Consider the following 18752-nt stretch of genomic DNA (forward strand, 5'->3'; position numbering starts at 1 on the left):
CAAGCTGAGTTCCAATGGCCAGACCCTGGATTCAGCCTCCAGCTATAGACCGTAAGCTCCTTGGAGGCAGGGATTGTATCTATCGAGCACCTCATGCAGTGCTCTGTGTTCTGCACAAAGTAAGCACTCAAAAAAATCATTAATTGGCGATTTTTCATGGAAGAAATTATAGTATTAGGAAAATAAGGATTAAATGCTTGTTCTCTCTCCCTCTTAGACTGTGAGCCCTATTTGGACCAGGGACAGTGTTCCTGATTGCAGTGCACATGGAAAAGCTCACTGTGGTTAGGAAATACCTTTTTATTGTTGTATTCTCCCAAGAGCTTAGTACAGTTCTCTGCACACAGTTAATGCTCAATAAATACAGTTGAATGAATGAATAGAATGGAAGCATAAAGGGGGAGACAGACCCAGATATATTTACAAATATGGTAATCAGAATACATCAATTGACTGTACAGTCGATTATACATAGATACCAAAGTGCTGAACCTAGGTGTAAATCAACAAATGCTAGAGATGACTGATGGACTCAGAGTGTTGGGAGTTAATCAAGGAAGGCCATTAGGAGGAGGCGAGGAGAATCATGGTCTGATGGATTAGTGGGGGAAGGGAGGCTGACAGAAGAGCTTGAGCTGTTACTAAATGGATCCTTGTGCTTTCTCCCTGCTCCTCTGGGCCCTTAACTTCCCTGAGGTTTATCCCTCCACTCAGAAGAGGGAATTTTTAAAAGCTTTCAATTGACAGGGCAAAATAGTTGAAGTGTGGCCCAGAGAAAGCAGCATAGGCCTGGGAGTCAGAGGATCTGAGTTCTAATACCAGCTTCACCATTTGCCTGCTGTGCAACTTAGACTAATCACTTTAACTTATCTGGGCCTCAGTTTCTTCATCTGTAAAATGGGGATTAAATACTTACTCTCCTTCCTACTTAGGTTGTGAGCCCCGTGTAGGACAGGAGCTGTGTCCAACTTGATTATCTTGAATCTACTTCGGTGTTTAGTTCAGTGTTTGGCTCATAGTAAGACTTAAAAGATATTATTATCATCATCCCATTCCAGATCCAGGATCTCACTTACCTTTGGCTGTGGCCTCATTTCACCGCCCCCAGCCCAGAATATCCCATTAATGGTGAGAGGGAACTCCATTCATTCAGGCAGTCATTCTGTCATATTTATTGAACACTTACTGTGTGCAAAGCACTGTACTACATACTTGGAAGAGTACAATAGAACAATAAACAGATGCATGCCCTTCCCACAACGAGCTCGCAGTCTAGAGGTGGAGACGGGTTAATAAACTCCAGACCTCTTTGCTCACGGCTGGAGTGGGTGGTGAAAGAGTTGGTTGATCCAGTCAACTGATCTCACGGAGGCTAGGAAATTGACACTCCAGGTCCAGTTTCAGTGTGTCCAGGAGTGTTCGCTTAGGAAAACAGGACCCTGAGGAGAAAGACTGTGAGTTACAGGCTTCATTGTATCTTCAACCCACACTAAAATGGGATTTTATTTTTGGTTTTTAGGCTTAAGATTCTAGAACTAATTTCTCCCTTCCAGTTAGAAGGCAGGAGTCAAAATTTGTGCTGAGATTAATTATGGTATTCGTTAAATGCTTATTATGTGCTAGGCAGCATTCTAAGCCCTAGGGTAGATACAAGCAAATTGGATTGGACACAGTTCCTGTCCCATGTGGGGTTCAAAGTCTCCATCCCTATTTTACAGATGAGGTAACTGAGGCACAGAGAAGTAAAGTGACTTGCCTAAGGTCACACAGCAGACAAGTGTGACTAAAACCCATGATCTTCTGACTCCCAGGTCCGTGCTTTATCCACTATACCATGCGGCTTCTCAAGATGAGATGCGAAGTTAGTCAATGAAGAGAAAAAAATATCTGCTCATCTGCAGAAGGCTGATTACTAAAAACAGGAAAATGGGGAAATTGCTTAGCTAGACAGAGAGGGGAAACCATCAAATAGGGGGTGAGAGAGGGTGAGTTCCTAAATGCTAGGGACTTGAATGCCTAGGTGACACAGAATGGAGGAAACACAGAGTGGGGAGGTGAAAGATTAGGGACCCCCTCCAAGCAGGGCTTCTTCAACCCAAGAACATCTGTATGGCCCCCTTTGAGCGCTGTGTGCCAGGCACTGTGCTAAGCACTGGGGTAGATACCAGCTAATCAGGTTGAACAAAGTCCCTGTCCCACATAAGGTTCACAGTCTTCATTGCCTTTTTACAGATGAGGGACACAGAGAAGTGAAGTGACTTGCCCAAGGTCACACAGCAGACAAGTGGCAGAGTCGGGTACAGAACCCGTGACCTTCTGACTTCCAGGCCAGTGCTCTATCGACTAGGCCTTGCTGCTTCCCAGTGTGGGCACGAAATGAACACTTAACAAATGCCACTATTATAATAAAAATGTTTTTTTTATTGTCATCAATAAAAGGAAGGAAGACAGGTATTTAATTTCCATTTTACACATGAAGAAATTGAAACACAGAGAAGTTAAAAGGCTTGCACAAGGTCACCCAGTAGGCAAGTGGTGGATAAGGGATTAGAATCCAGGTTCTCTGACTCTCAGGCCTATGCTTTTTCCCTTTCCATCCACCCTCCCCCAAGAAAAAACCTTAATCCAGGATCCGCTTTGTCCCCTTTCGGTGGCAAATTCCCACCTTTAGAACTTCCCTGAGGAGCTATGGAAATCCCTGAACTTCCCTTGGGCACACCGTTCCTACCCATCCCTCTCTCTCCTTAGACCATGTCTATGCCAAAATCCAGTTCCCTTGATTTCCCCTTCCAGCTTAAAATGGCCAGGGACCTCACCTAGATTAATTTGGAAAATTTCTCCCTCCCCCACGCAGACCCTGACGTTCTCCCAGAACAATCAATCAAATCAATGACATTTATTGAGCACTTACTATGTACAGAGCACTGTACTAAGTGCTGAGTAGACTACAACATAGAGAAGGTAGACACTTTCCCTGCTCACAACGAGTTTACAGTCTAGAGGGACTAGCTGCGCAGCTACTTAGGGAAGCAGTGTGGCTTAGAGGAAAGAGCATGGACCTGGGAGTCAGAAGGTCATGGGTTCTAATCCCACCTCCTCCACTTGTCTGCTGTTTGCCTTTTGGCAAGTCACTTTACTTCTCTGTTCTTCAGTTACCTCATCTGTAAAATGGAGATTGAAACTGAGCCCCATATGGGACAGGGACTGTGTCCAACCCCACTTGCTTGTATCTACCCCACCTCTTAGTAAAGTGACTGGCACATAGTAAGCACTTAATGAATGTCATTATTACTATTATTATTTGGAGATCCCTTCCTTGGCTCCATCTTGTCCCTTAGATTTGCAATTACTGATTATGGTGAAGGAACAAAAACAACCACCATATATTTTATTTTTTTAATGGCATTTGCCAAGTGTTTACTAGTGCCAAATACTGTACTAAGTGCTAGGGTAGTTACAAGGTAATCAGGCTGGACACATGGGGCTCCCAGTCTAAACCAGAGGGAAGAGAATTTAAACCCCATTTTACAGGTGAGGTAACTGAGGCTCAGAAAAGTGAGGTGACTTGCACAGGATCACACTGCAGACAAGCGGCAAGCCTGAGATTTTGTTTTCCATGAAATGGGCAGGATCAGTGCAGGCTATTAAAGGTGGTGTTGCAGAGTGGCGAAATCAGCAAAAGGTGAGAAAGGGAGTGGGGAAAAATGAGGACACGGGGAAGGAAGGAGAAAGTGGAGCCCATGAGAGAGATTTTCCCCAGGAAACCCCCCTCCCCACTGCCCTTAAAACTCTCCTAAGATTCCCTCCTCATACCCAGAGATTCCCCCCTTGCCCTTATTGAGACCTTCCCTACTAGGATCAAACCTTCCCCAACTCACCGCACCCACTCAAAACGAACAATCCTGACTGCTTCCTAGTGACTACTTCTTCCTCTACAGGACAAAATTCTACTGTCCCCAGAGTAATAATAATAATATTAATAATTGTAGTATTTGTTGAGTTATGTGCCAGGTACTGTACTAAATGTTGAGGGGGAATACAAGCAAGTAGGGTTGGACACAATCCCTGTCCCACATCAGGCTCTTAGCCTTAATCCCCACTTTCCAGGTGAGGTAATTGAAGCACAGGGAAGTGAGGTGACTGCCTGAGATCGCACAGCAGATAAGTGGTGGTTAAGTGACTTGTCCAAGGTCACACAGCAGTCCTGGGGCGGAACTAGCACTAGAACTCAGGTCTCCCAGTTCCCAGATGCATGCTCTTTCCACAAAATCATGGCTCAATAAAAACTGATGGCGATGGGCCAAACTGCTCCTTCAAAACTTGTTCTCCCTCCTACTTAAATTCTGAGCCCCATATGGGATAGGGACTGTGTCCAACTGGATTAACTTTGTATCTAACCTAGTGTTTAGAACAGTGCTTCACCCATAGTAAGCGCTTAACAAATACTATAATAAATACATTTTTTTTTAAATTGCTCCTTGACCCCACATTAAGTAGAAAACATCCAATGCTATCTCCAAGGCCCTGCTCCTTGTGAAAGTGCTACATTGGCCTCCAAGGAGCATCGCCCCACCAATCCATCAATCAATCAGTGGCATTTATTGAACATTTACTATGTGCAGAGCACTGTACTAAGCGCTTGGGAGAGTACACAGAGTTAGCAGACCCATTCCCTTCCCGTAATGAGTTTATAGTCTAGAGAGGGAGACAGAAATGGATGGAAATAAATAATAAGTACCCGTGTCCAAGAGGGCCGAGAGGAGGTATTACACCAGATAAATTGGGTGACAAAGCAACTGACCTATTAGAACTGCAAGTCTGGAATTATTTATGTAACCAAGTCACTTTACTGGCTGCAGTTAAATCCCCAGTTCTGCTGAACCTTTATACAATTTTCCTCTGCCAGTGAGCTGGAAGAAACCTCCCTCTGGCAGACTAATATAAAAGCTCTTCAGGGCTATCAGTAGGCCTTCTGATAGACTAGGAAGGTCTGAGTGAAACCAGGGGTGGATCCATTATTTATCGAGGGCATTGTTTTTTATTGTAAACCCCTCCTGTTCACTTTGAAGTGGACACCAAATCTGGGAATGTCCCAGCACCATAATCTTACACCTACCTAGCAAAATACTAAGGAGGAGGAAATGAAATCTGGTGGATACACATTGAGTCCTCTAAAGTTGGAATAATATCCTTCTTAGTGCTTATTCAGCTATCTTTCTCCTTTTCCAAAACTCCAAAACATTGTCTATCTCTGGATTTAAGCTCTTTGTGGGCAGAGAACATGTCTACCAACTCTTTTGCATTGTACACAACGCTCAGTAAATACATTTGATGATTGATGATGATGAGGTGGCTTTTTCAGCGTTTCAAATGGCTTACTGAACGCAACGCAGTACATTGGTTTAGAGCCAATTACCTCCCTACAGCTGGGGGTGTTATGTGTCGTCACTGAAGAGAAAACCAGATAAGAAACTTATAAATTCTTATAAATAAATCATGTGACCATGTTTTTCACTCTAATCTGCTGCATGCACCCTGGGCATTCGGTGCTCCGGGCTTCTCCGGACACTCTGGAACACTTATTCTCCTGAAATGAAGCTATTCCAACATTTCCCCCCCCTTCTTGTTAATATCATCAGGCACTCTCCGAACCTTGGGATGAGGATGATTCCTCCCTCTCCCACCCCTGGAATTGGCTTCATTGGGGAGAAGCCATTGGCTTCACCCCCTTGGCTTTACAGCTCCCCCCACCCCCCAGGGAGCCTGCCCCTCCTCTTGGACCCAGGTAGATTCTAGGAGTGAAGCCAAAATTGTGGCTCCACTTTTTGCCTCATCGGTGGGTAGTGGCTCCGTAACCAGACCTAGAACCTAGAACCAGTGGAGAGAGCTCGGACCTGGGAGTCCGAAGGTCATGCGTTCTAATCCCCGCTGCCACTTGTCTGCTCTGTGGCCTTGGACAAGTCACTTCACTTCTCTGTGCACCTCGGTTACCTCATCTGTAAAATAGGGATTAAGACTATGAGCCCCATGTGGGACGGGGACTGTGTCCTCCCTGGTTTCTTTGTATCCGTCGCAGCGCTTAGTAAAGTGCCTGGCACTTAACAAAAACCACAATTCTTCTTATTATTATTATTATTCCCGCTGTGGGATCTGGGGCCAGACTGGAGTCTTCTCTCACTCTTGGGCCAGTGAGGCAGCCTGGTGCGTGGGCCGGGGCAAGTAAGGGGGTCTTGTCACAGCCCAAGCAAGCAGTTGTCAGGGACTCTGAGGATGCTCCACAGGGGCAAGCTGGGGATGTCTTGCTTCCCCAGAGTGGTTCAGCAGGCTGACAAGGACTGTAACGGTAGTCATAACGAGCAGCAGAGGAAGGGGAACATCAGTTCTGGATGGCTCATCCCTATGGGAGCCTCTGGCCTAAGCCCACAGCCTGGTCAGGTGGGCTGGTAGCCCATAGACCCCCAAGGCCGGGCCAGTTGAGAGGTGGGTACAGCAGGTCCTTCTCAAATGGTATTTGTTAAGCGCTTACTACGTGCCAGGCACTGTAGTAAGTGTTGGGGTCAGTCTGGCTAATCAGGACCCACATGGAGCTCACAGTCTTAATCCCCGCTGTACGGATGAGGTAACTGAGGCCCAGGAAAGTGAAGTGACTTGCCCAAGGTGGTGGAGCTGGAATTAGAATCCAGGCCCTTCTGATTCCCAGGCCCAAGCTCTACCTGTTAGGTCATGCTGCTTCTCACGTTCTCTTTCTCAGCTCCTTTGCTGCCTCAAGGGATGGGAAACTAGCTGCCAATTAGCTGCCCTGCTCAAGAGGCTGTGCCAACCCCACTGAGGTGATCACCTTCTTCACCCCCACGGATATTTCACCCTCTATGCCTACTTTATAATAGATAACGGGGGTAGAGCAGAGCATGGAGAAAAAACAGATGAACTTGACACAGGTTTGCCAGTGTACAGGCTGATCTTTTAAATAAGAAACTCTTTTTTATCATAAAACATGTTTTGAAGAGAAAAATATACCAGCAGGTTAACAAAGATTCCTAAAAGACATAATATTAACGACAAGCCCGTGTTTAGACTGTAAGCCCATCAAAGAGCAGGGACTGTCTCTATCTGTTACCGATATGTACATTCCAAGCGCTTAGTACAGTGCTCTGCACATAGTAAGCGCTCAATAAATACTATTGAATGAATGAATACATAGTGCTTACTATGTGTCAAGTGCTTTTTTAAGCACTGAGGAAGATTCGGAGTTTATCGGGTTGGACGCGGTCTCTGGCCCACATGGGGGTCAGAGTCTAAACAGTGGGGGAGAACAGGTATGTAACCCCCCATTTTACAGGTGAGAAACCTGAAACACAGAGAGGTGAAGTCACTTAATAATAATAATGTTGGTATTTGTTAAGCGCTTACTACATGCAGAGCACTGTTCTAAGCGCTGGGGTAAACACAGGGGAACATAACTTGCCCAGTGTCACACAGCAAGCAATTGGCAGAGCCAGGATTAGAACCTCTGCTCCTTCCACTAGGTCAGACTACTTCTCATAGATGAGTTGAAAGGACCTGACAATTTAAAACTGATAGTGAATGTTTCCCAGAACTGGAAACTATGGAAAATAATAAACATAGTTCTGAAGTGCTTACTGAGAGCCCAGCATTGTGCTGAACACTGGGGTAGATAGAAGATAATCAGATAGAAGATCATCGGAAGTTAGAGGTGTTTCTGAGAGCAAGAGGACTAAATAGGAGAAGGGCTTTGGCTCAGGCAGACCTTCCCTGGTGGCTCTGCTGCTTATTGATGGTGACAAAGATGGGGGAGCAAGGTCGGGGAAGAGAAGAGGATAGTATGCCCCAAGGCCCTGACAGAAAGGACTGGTGCCGCATGCCCACCCTCAGAAAGTCAGAAAGTCATGGGTTCTAATCCCAGCTCTGCCATTTGTCTGCTCTGTGACCTTGGGCAACACACTTCACTTCTCTGGACCTCAATTACCTCATCTGTAAAATGGGCATTGAGACCCTGAGTCCCTCGTGGGACAGGAACTGTGTCCAACCCGATTTGCTTGTATCCATCCTAGTGCTTAGTACAGTGCCTGGTGCGTAGTAAGTGCTTAACAGATACGAGAATTACTATTAATATCCTGGCAATACTAGTATCTAGTATCCTGGCAACCTTCCCCTTGTACTTCTTTGGCCAGGAGAAGCAGCTCGGGTAATGGAAAGAACATGCGAACCGGAGTCAGAGTTATTCATTCTGAATTTAATTTATTGAGTGCTTACTGTGTCCAGAGTGCTGTATTAAGCCCTTGGGAGAGTCTACTGCAACAATAGACACATTCCCTGCCCACACCAAGCTTACAGTCTAGGGGGGGCAGGGAACAGACACTAATATAAATAAATTACATATTTGTACGTAAGTATTGTGGAGCTGGGAGAGGAGAGGAACAAAGGGAGCAAGTCAGCAAGGAGGGAGTGGAAGAGGAAAGGGGGGCTTAGTCTGGGAAGGCCTCTTGGAGGAGATGGGCCCTCGATAAGGCTTTGAAGTGGGGGAGAGTAATTATCTATCGGATTTGAGGAGGGAGGGTGCTCCAGGCCTGAGGCAGGATGTGGGAATTCCCATTCATTCATTCAATAGTATTTATTGAGCGCTTACTATGTTCAGACCACTGTACTAAGCGCTTGGAATGTACAATTGGGAGAGGGGCCGGTGACGTGGCTAGACAAATGAGATGGAGGCCCAGAGAGAAGGTTAGCGTTAGAGGAGCCAAGGGTGCGGGCTGGGTTGTAGTAATAATTATGGTATTTGTTAAGCGCTTACTATGTGCAGAGCACTGTTCTGGGGTAGATACAGGGTCATCTGGTCATCTGGTTGTCCCACGTGGGGCTCACATTTTTTAATCCCCATTTTTACAGATGAGGTAACTGAGGCACAGAGAAGTTAAGTGACTTGCCCAAGGTCACACAACAGACAAGTGGTGGAGTGGGGATTCGAACCCCTGACCTCTGACTCCCAAGCCCGGGCTCTTTCCACTGAGCCACGCTGCTTCTCCGGTAGGAGAATAGCAAGATGAGGTAGAAGGGGACAAGGTAATCTACTGCTATGAAGCTAAATGTGAGGAGTTTGGGGGTTCCTGGGTTCGAATCCAGCTCTGCCAGTGGTCTGTTGTGTGACGTTGGGGAGGTCATTTAACTTCACTGAGCCTCAGCTTCCTCCTCTGTAAAATTGGAACTATATACCTATTCTCTATGTCCCTTCGACTCTGAGCCCCATGTTGGAACAGTGACTGTGACCAGTCTGATGGTACTGTATCTACCCCAATGTGGCTTGGCACACGGTATTAGCTTAACAAACACTACTATTTAGTATTATTATTATTGTTATTGTCATGTACATTCCCACTGATAGTCATGTGAGTCTTATCAACGTCATAAAACTCATTTGGGGAGGGGCAGGAAGCAGAGCCATAAATGAGACCTAGCCGGGGTTTCGAGAAATGAGCACTGGCCTGAGAATTAGAAGACCTGAGTTCTAATTCCTGCTCTGCCACTTGCCTGCTGTGTGACCTTGGGCGAATAACTTCTCTGGGCTTGGTTTCCTCATCTATAATACCTGGATATTCCTCCCCCACAGACTGTGTCAGGGGGACTGTGTCTGACGTGATTGTCTCGTAGCTACTCCAGCGCTAACTGATAATAATAATAATAATAATGGTATTTGTTAAGTGCTTGCTAGGTGTCAAGCACTATACTAAGCACTGGGATGGATTCAAGCGAATCAGGTTGGACACAGTCCCCGTCCCACATGGGGCTCACGGTCTCAATTCCCATTTTACAGATGAGGTAACTGAGGCACAGAGAGGTGAAATGACTTACCCAAGGACACACAGCAGACATGGCAGGGGAGGGATTAGAATCCATGACCTTCTGACTCCCAGGCCCATGCTCTATCACAGTGCCATCCTGCGACTAGTCATTAGACTGTGAGCCCATTGCGGGCAGGGAATGTCTCTATTTGTTTGCTGAATTGCCCTTTCCAAGTGCTTAGTACAGTGCTCTGCACATAGTAAGCACTCAATAAATATGATTGAATGAATGAATTTATTTTAGCCTCCATCCCCCATGCTAGTTTGTAAAATCCTCGAGGCCAGGATTTACTGAACTTCCTCAACAGGTTAGGTGTAAGCTCTTCCCTCAGTAAGCACCTGGTAAATTCTATGGGTTGGTCGATTGACTGATTGGTTAATTGATTGATTGATTGGTTAGTTGATAAACTACCATTTCCAAGCTCAGTGCTTGGCTGAGGAAACTTAACCCCTTCCCCTCCAAGGGCTTCCAGGCTCCCTGCTGGCACCCTACTGAGAGCTCACCTCCTCCAGGAGGCCTTCCCAGACTGAGTCCTCCCTTTCCCTCTCCTCCTTCTCCCCTTCCCCCCAGCCGCCCTCTGCTCTTCCCCCTTCCCCTCAGCACTGTGCTTATTTGTATATATTATTTATTATCCTATTTGTTTTGTTAATGAGGTGTATATCTCCATGATTCTATTTATCTTGATGATGTTGTCTTGTTTTGTTTTGTTCTGTTTTGCTTTGCTGACTCTTCCATTTAATAATAATAATAATGTTGGTATTTGTTAAGCGCTTATTATGTGCAGAACACTGTTCTAAGTGCTGGGGTAGGTACAGGGTAATCAGGTTGGCCCACGTGAGGCTCACAGTCTTAATCCCCATTTTACAGATGAGGGAACTGAGGCACAGAGAAGTGAAGTGGCTTGCCCACAGTCACACAGCTGACAAGTGGCAGAGCTGGAATTCAAACTCATGACCTCTGACTCCAAAGCCCGGGCTCTTTCCAGTGAGCCACGAGACCGTGAGCCCGTCATTGGGCAGGGATTGTCGCTGTTGCCGAATTGTCCATTCCATGCACTTAGTACAGTGCTCTGCACATAGTAAGCGCTCAATAAATATTATTGAATGAATGAAGTGATGCTCTCCCTCCCGTCCCCTGGAAGCCGCACGGCCTAATGGCTAGAGCCTGGGCCGGGGAGTCAAAAGGTCATGAATTCTAATGATGATGATGATATTTGTTAAGCGTTTATTATGTGCCAAGCACTGTTCTAAGGGCTGGGTTAGAGACAAGGTAATCAGATTGTCCCACGTGGGGCTCCCAATCTTAATCCCCATTGTACAGATGAGGGCCCAGAGAAGTGAAGTGACTTTCCCAAAGCCACACAGTTCCAATCCTGCCTCTGCCACTTGTCTGCTGTGTGGCTTTGGGCAAGTCACTTCACTTCTCTGGGCCTCAGTGCCCTCATCTGTCAAATGGGAATTGAGACCGTGAGCCCCACGTGGGACAGGGACTGTGTCCCACCCGATGGGCTTGTGACCACCCCGACGCTTAGTACAGGGCCTGGCACATACTAAGCGCTTAACAAATACTCTAAATATTATTATTATTCTTGCTATCAGTTGCTCCGACCCGTTTCCGGGACAGGGACAGGGTTTCCCTCCCACACAATCGGCAGCAGGGCAAGTGCGCGCCCCCGCCGAGCGCCATCGCACACGAGGGCGCGGTTCGTCTGTTCGGGTGCTCGGCTCTCGTCCGTTCGGGTGTTCGGGTGCTCGGCGCTCGTCCGCTCGGCTGCTCGGCTGCCGTCCGCTCGGCTGTTCGGCCGCTCGGCTGCCGTCCGCTCGGCTGGTCGGCCGCTCGGCTGGTCGGCCGCTCGGCTGTTCGGCTGCCGTCCGCTCGGCTGTTCGGCTGCTCGGCTCTCGTCCGCCCGCCTCTTCGGCCCTCGTTTGCTTTTGGGTGGAGCGTTGCCCAGGTCAGTGGCCCTGGTTCCCGCCCCCTCCCCCCGCCCTCCTCGGTGACCCCCCCCAGCCCACCAACAGCCCCTCCTGTGCCCTCTTCTTTAAGACGATATTGACGATGATCTTGACGCCTGACTACTTGTTTTGCTCTGCTGTCTCCCCGTTACAGACTGTGAACGCGTCGTTGGGCCGGGATGGTCTCTCTCTGTTGCCCAACTGCCCATTCCAAGCGCTCAGTACGGTGCCCTGCACACAATAAGCGCTCAAGAAATACGATTGAATGAATGAGACCCGGCTCCGCCTCTTGTATGCTGTGTGACCTTGGGCAAGACACTTACCTTCCCTGTGTCTCGGTGACCTCTGTAAAAATGGGGATTTTAAAAAAAGTGAGCCCCACGTGGGACCATCTGATCACTACCCCAGCGCTTAGGACAGTGCTCTGCACATAATAAGCTCTTAACAAAAAACATCATCATTATTAATTATAATTAATTATAGTTATTCATTAGAAGCAGCGTGGCTCAGTGGAAAAGGCCCGGGCTTGGGAGTCAGGGGTCGTGGGTTCTAATAATAATAATGTTGGTATTCGTTAAGCGCTTACTATATGCAGAGCACTGTTCTAAGTGCTGGGGAAGATACAGGGTAATCAGGTTGTACCACGTGAGGCTCACAGTTAATCCCCATTTTACAGATGAGGGAACTGAAGCACAGAGAAGTGAAGTGACTTGCCCAAAGTCACACAGCTGACACGTGGCAGAGCTGGGATTCGAACCCATGACCTCTGACTCCCAAGCCCAGGCTCTTTCCACTGAGCCACGCTGCTTCCCACTCTGCCACCTGTCAGCTGTGTGAGTTTGGGCCAGTCACTTCACTGGGCCTCGGTTACCTTATCTGTAAAATGGGAATTGAGACTGTGAGCCCCGTGTGGGACAACCTGATCACTTTGTATCCTCCCCAGTGCTTACAAAGGCCATTATTATTATTAATTATTATTACGAATGAGACCCTGGCGGCCACGCCCACCTCTCTGAAGCCAGGCCCACTCCTGCAAGGCCAATGCCCTCTTCTGTGAACCCCTGCCCCTCCACTCTGTTGGCCCCAGACCACTCAGAGATTCATTCATTCATTTTATTCGTTCAGTCCTATTTATTGAGCACTGACACTTTCCTAAGTGCTTGAGAGAGGACATTACCACCATAATAAACAGACTCATTCCCTGCCCCCTATTAGCTTACACTCTAGAGCAGGGGTGACAGACATGAATAGAAATCAATAAATGACCGATCTGGCCACAAGTGCTGTGGAGCTGGGAGTGGGGAAGAGCAAAGGGGGCAAATTGGGGTGACACAGAAGGGAGTCGGAGTTGAGGAAAAGGGGGGTTTAGTCCGGGAAGGCCTTCTCGGAGGAGGCGTGCCCTCATTAAGGCTTTGAAGCAGGGGAGAGTAACTGTTGGATTGTCTCTGTTGCCAAATTGTACTTTCCAAATGCTTAGTACGGTGCTCTGCACACAGTAAGCGCTCAATAAATACGATTGAATGAATGAATTTGAGGAGGGAGGGCGTTAAAGGCCAGAAGCAGAAAGTGGCAGAGGCAGGCCAGAGACAGTGTTTGTTTGATGTGGAGGTGGATTGGCAACCACTGGAGTGTTTTGAGGAGGGGAGGTGACGTGTTCTGAACGTTTTTGTAGAAAACTGATCCGGGCAGCAGAGTGAAGTATGGACTGGAGTAGGGAGAGACAGGAGGCTGGGAGGTCAGCAAGGAGGCTGATGCAGAATCCAGGCGGGAGAGGATGAGTGATTATATTAGCGTGGTAGGAGATTGGATGGAAAGAAAAGGCAGGATTTTAGCTGTGGTGTGAAGGTGGGACAGACAGAACTTAGACATGGATGGAATATGTCGACTGAATGAGAGGAGTCGAAGATTATGCCAAGGTTATGGGCTTGTGAGACAGGAGGGGTGGTGGTGACGTCTACAGTGATGGGAAAGTCAGGGAGAGGACAGGGTTTGGTTGAGAAGGTATGGAACTCTGTTTTGGACACTTTAAGTTTGAAGTGAAGGAAGGACATCCAAGTAGAGATGTCTTGGAAGCAGGAGGAGAGGCGAAACTGGAGAGGGGAGAGAGGTCCAGGGGAGGAAATGTAGATTTGGGTATCATCTGAATAGAGGTGGTAGTTGAAGCCATGGGAGTGAATGAGTTCTCCCAGGGAGTGGGTGTAGGTGGAGAATAGAAGGGGACCCCAACTGAACCTTGAGGAACCTTCACAGTTAGGGGGTGGGAGGCAGAGGTGGATGCCCATTTGACAGATAAGGGCACTGAGGCCCAGAGAAGTGAAGTGACTTCCCCAAGGTCATTCAGCAGATAAGTGGCGGAAGCAGGATTAGAACTGTGTGACTTTGGGCAAGTCACTTCACTTCTCTGTACCTCAGTTACCTCATCTGTAAAATGGGGATTAAGACTGTGAGCCCCACGTGGAACAACCTAATTACCTTGTATCTACCCCAGTGCTTAGAATAGCGCTTGGCCAGAGAGATAAGAGAACCAGGAGAGGACCGAGTCAGAGAATCCAAGGTTGGATAACGTTTCCAGAAGAAGCAGGTGGTCCACAGTGTCGAAGATAGCTGAGAGGTCGAGGAGGATTAGGATGGAGTAGAGGCTGTTGGATTTGGCAAGAAGGAGATCATTGGTGACCTTTGAGAGGGTGGTTTCTGTGAAGTGAAGCAGAAGAAACAGTTTCTTTGTCATGTCAGGGGTATAGCATCAGACTACAATGCCAGGTTTTACTAGAACTTAACCCCCATGTTCAAGGAGAACTGCGTGTGTTTGTTGCTAACCAGGAAGGCGGATGGAAGAAAGACATCGTACTCTTCCTTCCAACGTGTTTAATGCTATGATCAGAGCCGTGTCAGTCAGAAAAAGCTGCCTCCATAGAGAATGAGCCTTTTAACCTGAATTCTAATCGATTAGAGAAATAAGGAATGGTGGAAGAGAGGGTTTGAGTAGATAGTATCGCAGCCTATAGGAACCCTGGGATACCTCAGCCAAGAAAACTGATCCATACTCTTTGCTCTCTTGTAGCACCCAAGATGGATTTTTTGGTCCTTTTCCTGATTTATCTGGTGTTGATTCTGAGTAGCGTTATCTTGGTCTGTACACGTTCAGAAAGGATCCATAACTTGGCAGACGCAGTCCTAACAGCTGGATCTCAGGTAATTTCAAGAATACGATTTGCCTGGAGGAATAAACTTTTGAACTAGTATTCGAAGGGTGAGACTGGCTGATGCCCTAGATTTTTAATCCAGGTGTCATGAAGTTGTCCCCAGTAATTAAGCGCTGACCATGTAGGAAGTGCCTTGGGGTAGATACAAAGTAATCCAGCTGGATTTAGTCCCTGTCCCCCATGGAGCTCACAGCTTTAATCCCCATTTTACAACTGAGGCCACTGTGGCCAAGATAAGTGAAGTGACTTGCCCAAGGTCACACAGCAGACATGTGGTAAATCTGAACCGAGGTCCTCTTGATTCCCAGGGCCATGCTCTTTCCATTAGACCATGCTGCTTCTTAACCATGAGTGATGATGTCATTAGGAAAATAATGACTTCTGGAAGCTTGAATCTTTCTCAAAATTATTCACATTTTAAAGACATCTCATTCATCTCCATAATATCTTGGAGAAAATGGAGAGCAGCCATGGTAGGATAAAAATTAGCCACAAAATCTTAAAGTCTCTAGACAAACTAGAAATGAAACTTGAATTTTTTTATTCTTACTCTAGTAGCAGTGGAAGCGTGTACCGATCCTAACAAAAACTGTAGTTGAAAATATTTCATTGTTGCTGTGGAATAAGTGAAAGTCTGCCTCTTATCACACTCCTAGGAACCAGATGGAGTAAAAGGGACTCATTTTTAATCAATCACTGTAGAACTGGTGAGTTATTGAGCAACAGTACTATGGCAATAGAGAAGTTACCTCTTCTAGGAATGATTTATGTCATATTAAAAATATTTTTTATGAAATGCTTTTCCTCTCAGAATCTTAGAGCCTTTGTTGAACATGCTTATTTCACAGAGGAGAAATCTGAGGTTCAGAATCTTAAAATTATTTACCCTACAACTTTAATAATAATTATGGTATTTGTTAAGCGCTTCCTAAGTGCCAAGTACTGTTCTAAGTGTTGGGGAAGATACAAGTTTAGCAGGCTGGACACAGTCCCTGCCCCATATGGGGCTCAGGCTCTTAATCCCCATTTTACAGATGAGTTCACTGAAGCCCAGAGAACTGAAGTGACTTGTCCGTGGTCACACAGCAGACATGTGGTGGAGTGGGGATTCGAACTAAGGTCCTTCTGATTCCCAGGCCCTTGCTCTGTCCACTGGTGTTATTCATTTGAGCAGAAAACCGAAGTGAAAAGCATAATCTTTTCCTGTTTACAGAGAGTTTCATTTAAAAAGAGATTTTTATTAGCAAACAAGCAAAAGGAAAAAAACAACACGATGCTAAGAAGCCTTTCACAGGACTGCTAATTAAACTGTTGCCCATGTAAAATCCTTTATGTAATTTTTCATAAGGCTCTGTTTGAACCAAAGCAGAATAGCAGAGTCACCCGGGGCAAAACAAATGTCTCCTTGAACAGAACAAAATAAAACAAAAAAAAGAGGATGAAAATGTTTTTTAGTGACACAAATTATTGTGACCTGTTTTTCAACCCAATGAAAGGGAATTTTTCTATTTGTGTGATATGTGCCATGTTACCAAGGAATAATTGAAATCCACATGACTGAGGTCCTCTTCAGAGTTTTAGGAGAAGGGAAGTGTTCAAGTTTGAGATTTGAGGCCTGGAATATGTCTCCAAACCTACCTGTTTGGTAGGTGCTGTCCAGGAATGCTGATTTTTTTTTTTCTTTTTTGCCCTTATCCCCAAAGATCAGTAAGACTTTGTCGCAGAGATTTTTAGTCTCTAACATTGCCCAGGTAGGAGATACTAATAATACTCCTTTGAATCTGTATTGCATTTCTCCCTCCCCCCACAAAAAAGTTTTCACAACAGTTATCTCATTTTCCCCTCACACCATCAGTGAGGCAAGCAGAGGCTGATATTATTCTCCCCATTTTAGAAGTGTGGAAGATGAGGTATAAAGAAGCAAAATGTACCCAAAGCGACACAGCGGGCCAGTGGCGGAGTTCATTCATTCCTATGTATTGAGCACTTACTGTGTACAGAGCACTGTACTAAATGCCTCCTGACTCCTAGTTTCCTATTCTTCCCACTACACCAAATAGTCCTTAGGATAAATGTTAGGGAAGCTTTGTTTCATTAAGCTAAGTCCTGCTTAGACTGTTAGCCCCATATGGGATAGAGACTGTGCCCAACCTGATTAATTTGTATCTACCATAGAGCTTAGAACTGTGTTAGCAACATAGTAAGCACTTAAAAAGTGCCATCATTATTACTATTATTTGGCATTAGCACTGTTATTCCATGTAAGGAGAAAAAGTAGGAGCAGACAGCAGCTTCAGCCTTATATTTCTCTATTTGCCTTTATAGAGCACTTACTGTATGTTAAGTACTGTGCTGGCCTGGGGTAAATAGAAGATAAACCATTTAGACACAGACCCTATCTCAGTGGAGAAAAGATAGGCATGTAGAGCAATAAAGAGAACTTCCGAACAACAAATAAATTAAATTCCACATTTCCAAACGAACATTAAAATATTAGCTAAAACAGAATTAAACATGGGAAGCCAGAAGGTCTGTATCTCTCGGTCATTAGTCCGCGTTTACAGCTGCTGAAACATTCCCCAGTCTTAGGGAAGCTTTGTTTCATTACACTAAGGTCTACTTAGATTGTAAGCACCAGGTGGGACAGGGACTGTGTCCAACCTGATTATCTTGGGTCTACTTTAGTGCTTACAACAGTGCTTGACACATAGTAAGCGCTTAACAAGAACCACAGATTATCACTGATAATCACAGATTGTTATTATTATTGTTACCAGGATCCTGGGGACTGCCAAAAGGGTGACTCCAGGAGAAGGAGAAAGGATTGAAAAGCCTGAAATACAGTTAATCAGTCATACACATTAGGTGGACCCTTGTGTTTGGTCTAGTTTAGTGATGAAAAACCACAAGTCTTGTCTGCTTAGAGCAAGCCCTGCTAGTGTAAACTTGATGGTGGACATGATGTGTGCCCAGACAAATATGGGTCTCAAGAGGAATTTTTCCCCAAAAACCATTTTCAAAGAAATGTTCCTACCCAATGCAGATGTGGCTAGTGAAAGATTTTACCCATGGGGTCCAACTAGTCAATCCCATCTCTGTTCTAATGGATGGAAAGGTAGGTCACTTCTCTCCTGAGGTCTTTAGGAGATCTGAGGTTGTGCAAATAGCTGGATACTTAAGAAAGAAGAGTTTCCCCTAGGGACATTATCCTAAGGAAGCAATAGATAGCCTGGATTCAGGAAAGGTGGAAACGTGTCAGAAAGGGTTTGTCTCCCTTCTCGATTGAAAACTCCTTGAGGGCAGGGATTGTGTCTCCTAACTCCGTTGCCTGCTCCTAGGCACTTTGTACAGTGCTCTGCATAGAATAAGCACTCAATAAATACTCTTGGTTGATTGATCCCCTCTTACAAGCCTTTCCTCCTAATTTAATTAGTTCATTTTCAGTGGGTTGCATCATCGTCATCATCATCAATGGGGTTTATTGAGTACTTACAGTGGGCAGAGCACTGGACTAAACCTTTGAGAGAGTACAGTACAACAGTTGGTAAACTCATTCCCTGCCCACAACAAGGTTACAGTCTAGAGGCAGTTAGCAATATGTAAATATTATCTCCCCTTGTGGCAGAATGGCTTTTTGTAATTCTGATATAACTCTAAATTTAATTCTAATTCTTTTCTTCAGCAATGATACCCCCACTTCCTAGAATTCATAGTGCTTTTGTTTTCTGAAGGACTTTTG

At 45.9% G+C, this 18752-nt stretch overlaps 1 protein-coding gene across 2 annotated transcripts in view; it reads left to right on the plus strand.

The window, feature by feature from the left end:
- ZDHHC4 (zinc finger DHHC-type palmitoyltransferase 4) overlaps positions 1-18752 on the plus strand; it is a 47292-nt gene that overhangs the window by 16465 nt on the left and 12075 nt on the right. Inside the window, exons 1-2 of one of the 2 annotated variants that reach the window (XM_007656208.3) lie at positions 11722-11809; positions 14872-15002. In XM_007656208.3, coding sequence (XP_007654398.1) covers positions 14880-15002 — 123 coding nt within the window. In that variant the 5' untranslated portion in view covers positions 11722-11809; positions 14872-14879. Of the gene's footprint in view, positions 1-11721; positions 11810-14871; positions 15003-18752 lie in introns of those variants that run through there. The other variant, XM_007656212.2, reaches the window with a different exon arrangement.

Source organism: Ornithorhynchus anatinus, chromosome 2, assembly GCF_004115215.2.
Source record: "Ornithorhynchus anatinus isolate Pmale09 chromosome 2, mOrnAna1.pri.v4, whole genome shotgun sequence".
NCBI classification, from domain to species: Eukaryota; Metazoa; Chordata; class Mammalia; order Monotremata; family Ornithorhynchidae; genus Ornithorhynchus; species Ornithorhynchus anatinus.